Consider the following 10,633-nt stretch of genomic DNA (forward strand, 5'->3'; position numbering starts at 1 on the left):
ACACGCGGTCACACACACACACACACACACACACACACACACACACACACACACACTGTACACACTGCAGAAATCTTCGGTATTTATTTATAACTGAGAGAGAGAGAGAGATATATAGGCTATATATTAAATGTAACCACATAGACTGAATTGGTTAATTAATTAAAACCGAGTGTTTATTTCATTGTATTTATTTTATGTGTGACCTCCTCCTTCTCCTCGGGGGTAATATAGCCTATATTCAAACTAAAACAGTGTAGTATTGTAGCCTAGCGGTTCTCTTTCTTTAATAATGATGTCCTGCAGACTTCATCTGACAATATCTTGTGCCAGGGGGCGTGGGCAGATATGAGCGAACACTACTATACTCACACGTTATGCCAATTAAGCAACAGTTTAATTAAACTCACACTATGAAATGACCTTATAATTGTTGTGTCTCCACAGGCAAACATTACTTTGTGTGTATGTTGTTTAAAACTAAAGCCTGTACGCGAGACAATAAAAATCCCACTCTACATCTTTTTATAAAGACCTACAACAGGATAATAATGTAATGTACATTATTTTACACCCGCAAATATTTCACATTTAGACAATTTTAGCAGCCTTGATGCATTTGATGTGTTGTTGCGCCATCTAGTGGCGAGATACAACAATCTCCTCTGAACATGTTTGGCCGGGGTAGATTATTGATTTATTGATTGATTGACTGACTAATTTGCAGAATTACAGTACATTTCAAGCACAACTCAATGCAAAGACTGTTAACTGTGGACGACACCATAAAGCTTTACACTTGCATGTTTACAATAGAGGGTCCACCATTTTCAATTCATCAGAGAGAACAGAAGTAGGCCTACTGTATTGTTAAGTAAACGTATAACAATAGCCTATATACCACAATGTAGAAATGTTATACTTGAGTAAAAGTCCAAACGTATTGGCATGAAAATATTATGTATACCAAAGGAAAAATACAAAAATGTTTCAAACTTTTTTTGAAAATAGCAGACAATCAAAAATGAACGTACTGAAAGTAGAAGTATAAATCTACAACTGGAGGCCTATAGCTGAACTGTAGAATAATGGTGTTGTATTCATAATAACAATCTGAAAAGTATAACATGCGAACAAGGAACTGGAGCAGCTCAAACGATTTAATTTTAGGCCCTTGGTTTTATTATAACAGGGTTTATGACAACAGGGTGCAAATAAAAAGTGACAACATTTCGATGTGTGGCTCAGGAGGTAGAGCAGGTCGTCCAATGATCCGTGGGTCGGCGGTTCGAATCCCGGCTCCTCCTCCTCCTGTCTACATGTCGAAGTGTCCTTAATTGGGCAAGAAGACACTGAAACCCCAAATTGCTCCCGATGTGCTGGTCGGTGCCTTGCATGCAGGCTTACATTCATACAATTGGTGTATGAATGTGTGTGAATGGGTGAATGTAATGCACAATATATGTAAAGCGCCCTTGGATAAAGGCGCTATATAAATGCACCATTTATCGCCAGAGGGGGCAACACAGTAAGGCTTAAGTACACACATGGTGCAGGAGGGGGGGGCCCTCAGTTATCCAATGTCACACAGCCAGCAATCATTAGTTCATAGCCTACACGTTTTTCACGTGGAACCTACAAGTGAGGAATTATCCAGATGAAAGTTAAAGTGCATTGATACTATATATATATATATATATATATATATACAGGCTATAAATACACAGATGTAGGACATAGTGGCCCTCTACATCCTCAAAGTTGCTCACCCTTTGAACCTATACTGTAATATACTTACATCAACATTATGTCAACCAACTGTCAAGCGATTACACGTGATTGAAATCTAATTATAAATACAACCGTTTCTGTATAACCTTTATACCAGCGGCTCCCAAACCTTTTTAGCTACATGGAAATATAAATTGCATAAACTATATGGAGTCTTATATTTCCTATTCATCCACCACTGCCATATAAATGTATCCATTCTGGATAATGTGACATAAACATATCAATCAATTCAATCAATAGGCCTACATTCTGAACATTCTGCATGCACAATGAGAGTAGGCTACTTTTTTTACTTTTGGTACTTTAACTTCATAATACCTTTGGTAGGCTGCTTTTACTCAACAAATCTTTCAATTCCGAACGTTTACTTACAAGTAACAGAGTATATATATATTTTTTTTTTATTTCTTTTTTTTTAACCCACGATTTTGTAACCCATATTTCACCCCTGTGTCAATCATCTAATGTGATCCTGGGCTCTACACACCCTCCACCAACCTAGTCCCCATATATGGGGGACAAGGGGAGAGCAACGGACTTGAACTCATGCTTCCTTCATGCCTGAGTGTCCAAGTTGCTCCTTTAACACCTGACAGGGGGGAGTTTCCCTGGTTGGACGTCGTAGCGCGTGGAAGGAACACGTTATTCCAACCAGTTCCTTTCCCCTCCATCAGGCACCCCGGCTGGCCAGGGGGAGGCAGTTTAGTGACCAGGATTACTGCATGTTTTTTGTGAGGGTACCTACCCTAGGGGACATGGGGAGAATATGTGAGGGTACCTACCCTAGGGGACACGGGGGGAGAACATGTGAGGGTACCTACCCTAGGGGACACGGGGAGAACATGTGAGGGTACCTACCCTAGGGGACACGGGGGGAGAACATGTGAGGGTACCTACCCTAGGGGACACGGGGAGAACATGTGAGGGTACCTACCCTAGGGGACACGGGGAGAACATGTGAGGGTACCTACCCTAGGGGACACGGGGGGAGAACATGTGAGGGTACCTACCCTAGGGGACACGGGGGGAGAACATGTGAGGGTACCTACCCTAGGGGACACGGGGGGAGAACATGCAAACTCCACACAGAAAGGCCCTTTTGCCAACAGAGTATTTCTACGTTGCACTGTAATTCTCCAAACTGTTTAGCTTTGTCATTTTGAAAGTAGCTCTCAAGTAAAATAGAAAAGTGTGCATGGGCACCCCTGGTGTTAGTGTAGTCCATACTGTATGATTTAGTTCGGATGTGTAATAATCTTTCTGACAAACCACAAATCATTTGACTATAGAGACAGAAACAGAAATAAGGAAGTGAAACCTCAGCTACATATGAATTTGTTCTAGGGCCGGGACTAATTGCGATTAATTTAGATTAATTAACTACAGAAAAATTAATCGCGATTAACTACAGATAAATTAATCGCACCTTTTTTTCCACCGCGGAACGTTTCTCACTGGGCGCTTTTCTATAGTACTGAAAACTGGAAATAATAAAAAGTCACCCCATTTTGTGTTGCCTAGAACTGGAGGTCTGACAAAAAACAGTAACAATATGAAGTAAGTAGAGCTTTGTGATGTCACTGAGATGTACTTGTTACTGTTACTAATTTTTTTCCAGACCTCCAGTTCTAGGCAACACAGAATGGGGTGACTTTATAATTATTTCCACAACAGGTATATTAATGACAGTAAAATGTTGAAAATGAGTGGTATCCTGTAGTCACTATATTCATTGATTCACTGGGATACCAAAAAAACATAAAAAAAGGTTTCTCGCTGTTCTCAGGTTGAATATTGATATGCGATTAAAATGCGATTCATCTAGATTAATTAACTACAAAGACTCTGATTAATTAGATTATTTTTTTTAATCCAGTCCCAGCTCTAATTATTTTGTTCACATCACATACAGTAGGCCTACACTACACTGCTGCTGTCATTTGAGGGCAGACACTGTTGTGCTGATTATGATAACCATAACATTCCATGGCTTGTCACTGCCTGTTGACTCCTCTGTGTTACAGTAAACCCCCACCCAGTCACCTGAAGGACATTTTGTTTTCTTCAAACTGTACTAGAAACATTTGAAAACGTTTGGACATAGAAACATAGCTTTTTCAGAAGAAAACTGTCATTTTCGAACAGACATTTTTTTTACAGAATCTGATCTCAGGTCAAAATGGGTTAAATAAGTAGTAGTTCTAGTAGCAGCAAAGCGTCTCTTTATCTGATCAGACCCGGGAGCTGAGGAGGAGAAGCAGAACCAAAGGACAAAACAAACCGGGCTGCAACGTCGGCGGCGCCAGAGCCCGTAGGACGGCCTTGCGCGGGCTCCGGGTGGCGGCGGCGGTCGTCGGACCTCTGCTCGGCTCCCTGGACCATCCCGTCTCGTACCTCATCCGGGTCAGGTCCCGGTAGAGCCGGTCCGAGGGCACCAGCGTGGCGCCCGGCCGTGTCATCAGCCCGTCCAGGTTGGAGCCCAGCTGGGCGAAGTACGTCTTCAGCGGGGCGACGGCCGGGCCCGCGAACACGCGGGCCATGTAGGAGCGGCGGTACCGCTCGGCGTTCTCCTGGCAGCCGATGTGGCTGCACTTCCACACCAGATCCCGGCCCGTCTCCAGGTCTTTGATGCAGCACCTGGCGGAGGGGGGGGAGGTATGAGCTAAACTTTAACCCATTCTGAACGGTTAGCATCATGTTATGCTTTAGCTATTGAAAAATAGCAGATCTACAAGCTCGTAGCGCGCCACCGAGTGGCGCGCTACGAGCTTGTAGGTCTGCTATTTTTGAAAAATCGAAGAATTACTGATATTTTTTTAGAATCTGATCTCAGGTCAGAATGGGTTAATCAGACCAGTGTGTGTCCAGTGGAAACCTCGTATGAATCTGATCTCAGGTCAGAATGGGTTACAAATAAGTGTTGCAACTACCTTGAAGTGTGTTTCTGTTCATGGAGTTAAGCTGTGGACATGTAAGAGACGAACATAACCATATGACTAGACAAGCCAGTTCGGGTGTTTTGGTGGCACCTAAACCAAGAACAAATATCCTTAAATCTTCTATTATCTATAGAGCAGTAATAGGTTGGAATGCACTACCAAAGTGTATAACCAATACAAATACAAAATTCATCTTTAAAATCGAGTTAAAAGAACACCTGATGTAAACCATACACTGAAGTAGCCCTGGGAAAATAATAATTCAAATGTATAAATGTGTTGAAAGTGATGTTTTGCTATGTTTTTCTTTGTTTATTTTATTTCTCCTATGTTCTTTATTTCTTATTTTATATTTTATTTTACTATGTTTTATTTTGAGTTATAGTGTTTGTAAACAATTGTAAGTATTGCCTTTGTTAAATGTTAAATGTTTGTCTGTGTCGGACCCCCCAGGAAGACTAGCTTTTGTCAAGGAAAAAGCTAATGGGGATCCTTATAAACAATAAACAATAAACAGCTTGTCTAAGCCTATAAAGCAAAGCAACAACCTAGAGAAAGTGTTAATTTATTTTCATTTGCTGCTTTCTTTCGTTTTAGGGATTTTAGCTGTTTTTGACAAGGGGGGGGGCGGGGGCATTCGAGCACGGGGCTAAATATGTATTTCTTTACAAAATGTTATAGCGATTTTTTTTTAAATTATTTACTATAGTCCTAATAGACCCCAAGAAATTACATCTGGCCACAGAAGATCACGGGATCTACTGAATGTGACAAACTGACATATTGAGCCTATTACAGTGTGGCTTCCCCACAGTATAGGCTACCTTCACATTCAGTAGATCCTGTGAACTTTTGTGGCCAGATGTAATTTCTTGTGGTCTAGTAGAACTATAGTAAATGATTAAAAAAGAAATCGCTATAAAATTATGTAAAATAATACATATTTAGCCCCATGCTCGAATGCCCCACCACCATGGTTTAAAAAAACTAAAGTTGTCCTTTAACCCATTCAGGCCTGAGGTTGAAATAAGAAAAACATTCGCTCCGAAAGAATATATACCTATTCAAAGATCTGTGCCGCATTTTTTTTACGATTTTTCAAAAACAGCAGACCTACAAGCTCGTAACGCGCGCCACTCGGTGGCGCGCTACGAGCTTGTAGATCTGCTATTTTTAAATAGCTAAAGCATAACCGAATGCTTGAAACACCAAAAGGGCCGAAATGGGTTAAACAAACACCCTCTGGTGTAAATATTGACTTCCTTCAGTGGTTCACCTCTTGCTCTCCCAGTCGGGCCCCGGGTTGCCCCACTCACCTCTTGCTCTCCCAGTCGGGCCCCGGGTTGCCCCACTCACCTCTTACTCTCCCAGTCGGGGCCCCGGGTTGCCCCACTCACCTCTTGCTCTCCCAGTCGGGCCCCGGGTTGCCCCACTCACCTCTTGCTCTCCCAGTCGGGCCCCGGGTTGCCCCACTCACCTCTTGCTCTCCCAGTCGGGCCCCGGGTTGCCCCACTCACCTCTTGCTCTCCCAGTCGGGGCCCGGGTTGCCCCACTCACCTCTTACTCTCCCAGTCGGGCCCCGGGTTGCCCCACTCACCTCTTACTCTCCCAGTCGGGGCCCCGGGTTGCCCCACTCACCTCTTGCTCTCCCAGTCGGGCCCCGGGTTGCCCCACTCACCTCTTGCTCTCCCAGTCGGGGCCCGGGTTGCCCCACTCACCTCTTACTCTCCCAGTCGGGCCCCGGGTTGCCCCACTCACCTCTTACTCTCCCAGTCGGGGCCCCGGGTTGCCCCACTCACCTCTTGCTCTCCCAGTCGGGGCCCCGGGTTGCCCCACTCACCTCTTACTCTCCCAGTCGGGCCCCGGGTTGCCCCACTCACCTCTTGCTCTCCCAGTCGGGGCCCCGGGTTGCCCCACTCACCTCTTGCTCTCCCAGTCGGGGCCCCGGGTTGCCCCACTCACCTCTTGCTCTCCCAGTCGGGGCCCGGGTTGCCCCACTCGTCGAACTCCGTGGTGTCGACCTTGTAGGCCTGGTAGCGCCGCAGGACGGCGGGCAGCTCGCCCGCGTAGAACTCCAGGGCGCCGTGGGCGTCGGCCCGCCGCCGGCGGGAGCAGTCGCGGACGCAGTCTGCGGCGAGGGGGAGGAGCTTCTTGTGTTTGGCGCGGCAGAGCGTTTGGCACGCGGTGTGGTTGAGGTTGGCCATGTGGGCCATGAGCAGGACGTGGAACGCTGCTCCGTTCACCCACTGCTTCACGTAGGGGGTCCTCATCTGGCCCGCCTGCATCATGGCGTCCTACAGGGACACGGTCAGTGTGGGTCAACCCATTCTGACCCGAGATCATATTCTAACGCACAGAAGGAACGGTGGTTCTTTAAGGCATTCTGACCTGAGATCAGATTCTAAAAATGTCTTCTAAATCTTGACAGTTTTGCTTCTGGGAGGGTTCCCTGGAACAACATATTTACAGATGGGAGGCATATTATATATAATGTATGCATTGACCACGCCTCCAGGTCTTTAGTTTACTCAAGTTAGGTAATAAGACCTGGTACGCACGCAAAATACAGCCCGAAATGTCAAAACGAACTAAAAACCTGAACTATGATGATGGTTACCTGGAGTGCGCTCAGCTCTCTGCTGAGCTCCTTGGCGGTGACCTGGGACTCCTCCCCCAGCGTCTGGGCGTTGTGGAGGTAGATCTGGTGTTTCTTCAGGTAGTGTTTCATGGTGACGCGCACCGCCGCCGACTTCTCATCGTTCAGCACGCCCTGCAGCGCGCTGGTGATGTCGCCCTGCTGCGAGTCCGACGCCTTACCTCCCATTATGATCTGACACATGGACACAGTACGGTACGGCACGGCACAGCACAGCACAGCACAGCACAGCACAGCACAGAACAGTAACAGTAACAGTAACAGTAACAGTACAGTACAGTACAGTACAGTACAGTACAGTACAGTACAGTACAGTACAGTACAGTACAGTACAGTACAGTACACACTGACCTGTAGCATCATGGAGACGATGAGCGCCCCCAGGCCCACCGTGTTGGGGATGGAGGTGAACGGAGCCAGCTTGTCGCCCACGTCCTTGACGAAGCCCGGCACGGCGCTGGTGTCCAGCAGGGCGGCTCCACCGCCCCCGCCTCCCCCCCGGCGGTAGGCGCTGTCCGTCACGCGGTCCAGGTAGAGCTGGAGGCGGGCGTCAGAGTCCGGGTCGGAGTACGTCTGCAGGGAGGCGTGGACGCCCACGTCGGGCAGGACCGGCGACCTGTTTGGGTTTAAAACCGGTGTTTTTTTTTTTAAGATACTTTTTTGCGGCTTTTACGCCTTTTTTAAGGGACAGGAAACGGGAGAGAGATGGGGGGGGGGGAGAGACATGCAGTAAAGGCCGTGTCGGGCTCGGGAGTCGAACCCGCGGCACACTGCGACTGGATTACCAGTTTCCAGTTTTTCATGTGTCTATGAGGTGACAGTACTTCATTAGACACCCTGGAGTCTACTGTATGTGTCTTTGAGGTGACAGTACTTCATTAGACACCCTGGAGTCTACTGTATGTGTCTATGAGGTGACAGTACTTCATTAGACACCCTGGAGTCTACTGTATGTGTCTATGAGGTGACAGTACTTCATTAGACACCCTGGAGTCTACTGTATGTGTCTATGAGGTGACAGTACTTCATTAGACACCCTGGAGTCTACTGTATGTGTCTATGAGGTGACAGTACTTCATTAGACACCCTGGAGTCTACTGTATGTGTCTATGAGGTGACAGTACTTCATTAGACACCCTGGAGTCTACTGTATGTGTCTATGAGGTGACAGTACTTCATTAGACACCCTGGAGTCTACTGTATGTGTCTATGAGGTGACAGTACTTCATTAGACACCCTGGAGTCTAATGAAGCCCTTTTTCCCCTCACTGTATATGTTTCTTTTCCCTTTTTGCTTCCTTTATGATGAATTCCTGTTCTGTTCTTTAACTACCGTATATAGAAGTGTCTATTTGTACGTCTCTAAATGCTTTGATGAATTTAACAAGGTGGACCCTCTTGTAAACAAGTGTAGGCTAGTGCTTAATTGGGTCGTCCACTCACAGTTAACAGTCTTTGTGTTGAGTTTGTGCTTGAAATGTACTGTAATTATGCAAACTGTTAATAAATAGTTCAATATATCAATCAATCAAAAAGCTCAGCCTCCTACCTGCTGTTCCACGCCGACGCCTGGTTGTAGTATCTCGCGCTGAAGGCTTCAACAACCGACGGGGACGAGCAATACCTGTCGCCGGCCGCCTGGATGTTCTGACCCATGATCTGGTCCTGGTTCTGGTCCTGTCTCAATGCAACAGTACTTAATGCTACCAGTGTAGGGAACGAGTATTCTGTAACTGTTCTGTGCGCTGACTGACTTCCTGGGTGTTGGGGAGTGGGGAGTGGGAACCGTTTCGTTTTTCTTATAAAAACTCTCTCTCTCTCTCTCTCTCTCTCTCTCTCTCTCTCTCTCTCTTTCTGTAGAGTCTCTCTCTCTCTCTCTCTCTCTCTCTCTCTCTCTCTCTCTCTCTCTCTCTCTCTCTCTCTCAGGCAGAACAACAATGGAAACGGGATGTTGTTCTGCTCTGCGCGCATGTTGCTTTCGGTTCCGACCGCCGGCAGCAGGTGGCGTCAGATAACCTGTTTTAGTATCATCAGGTGTGGAAAAAGAAGGTACTAATACTAATAGGCCTAGGCTACTCACATTTTATTTCACAAGTAAAAGTCTCAATAATGCAACGGTAGAAATACTAAAGCTGTTACGTGTAAGTAAAAGGTCCGAATTGAACATTGTGTTGAGTAAAAGTATACAAAGGTATTGGTATCAAAATGTACTTGTCTTAAAGTACCAAAATTAAGAGGCAAGGCAGGCAGACAGACAGACAGACAGACAGACAGACAGACAGACAGACAGACAGGCAGGCAGGCAGGCAGGCAGGCAGACAGACAGACAGACAGACAGACAGACAGACAGACAGACAGACAGACAGACAGACAGACAGACAGACAGACAGACAGACAGACAGACAGACAGACAGTACATAAAACATCATTACAATAACAAGAGCACTTATAATTAGGGATGGACCTCGTTAATTAGTATTGATAGCGTGGATGATTAAATGTACTTCTTGATCGCTTCTTGTCTTGTGTTTTTAAACATGACGTCATAATATGCTCCATAACAGGCTTGCCCAAAGATTATTGATAACGGGTACTCAATAAGATTATTGATAACGGGTACTCAACAGGTATATTATTGCGAACGCAGTGATTGCGAACGCAGTGATTGCGAATGCAGTGAGCACTTACTATGAGACCTTACTATGAGACCTAGCAGATCATGTCTGTCTGTGTGTGTGTCTGTCTGTCTGTCTGTCTGTCTGTCTGTCCCGCTTTTGTGCCCATATATGGAGCTGAGTGATTACGTCACCATGACTCAGCCATAACCATATAAGGAGTCCCCAAAGCAGCTATACGTCCAAAACCCAAATATGTACGAGCTGCGTTCGCTTCCCGCGTTTGCGCGTCTTACTGGTTACTATTATCATTGGGGGCTATTCTGACAGACAGGCACACAAGTCTATACTGTTCAAATATTCTTTTATGGTATAGAATTTATTTGCATCTGTATTGGGAAAATTAAAATCCCAATTAAACAGGATTGTTTTCGTCATGATTGCACAACAAATTTGAATATTTCCAAAAATGTTATCTCAAAACCCACCTCAAAATTGTTCCTGTGTGTGTGTGTGTGGGGGGGGGGGGGGGGGGATGCAAAATTATATTATAATATATCTGATTGACATTTATAAATGGTTAAATGGTTTCTTTTTACTCCAGATCACCGATCGGACCTCCCCCTCTA

The 10,633-nt window shown here is 45.7% G+C and overlaps 1 protein-coding gene across 1 annotated transcript; it reads right to left on the minus strand.

Moving 5' to 3' along the window:
- Window positions 1-4,009: 4,009 nt before the first annotated feature.
- LOC308316484 (uncharacterized protein) lies at window positions 4,010-9,206 on the minus strand. Its single transcript, XM_080765134.1, has 5 exons — window positions 8,939-9,206; window positions 7,741-8,005; window positions 7,351-7,563; window positions 6,696-7,027; window positions 4,010-4,431 (listed from the first exon to the last, which is right to left on the minus strand). Exons 1-5 carry the CDS (start codon window positions 9,043-9,045, stop codon window positions 4,026-4,028), a joined length of 1,323 nt encoding a protein of 440 aa, XP_080621260.1. The 5' UTR covers window positions 9,046-9,206; the 3' UTR covers window positions 4,010-4,025.
- Window positions 9,207-10,633: the final 1,427 nt, after the last annotated feature.

This window comes from Protomyctophum bolini, assembly GCF_963924005.1.
Source record: "Protomyctophum bolini genome assembly, chromosome: 6".
Taxonomy (NCBI): Eukaryota; Metazoa; Chordata; class Actinopteri; order Myctophiformes; family Myctophidae; genus Protomyctophum; species Protomyctophum bolini.

Excerpts from the sequence above, each read along its gene's own strand:
- LOC308316484 (XM_080765134.1), bottom strand. The coding sequence starts at position 9,045 with ATGGGTCAGAACATCCAGGCGGCCGGCGACAGGTATTGCTCGTCCCCG. Across the intron at positions 8,006-8,938 it reads GCGTCGGCGTGGAACAGCAG|GTCGCCGGTCCTGCCCGACG; the intron begins GTAGGAGGCTGA and ends AAACCCAAACAG. Across the intron at positions 7,028-7,350 it reads GAGAGCTGAGCGCACTCCAG|GACGCCATGATGCAGGCGGG; the intron begins GTAACCATCATC and ends GTGTCCCTGTAG.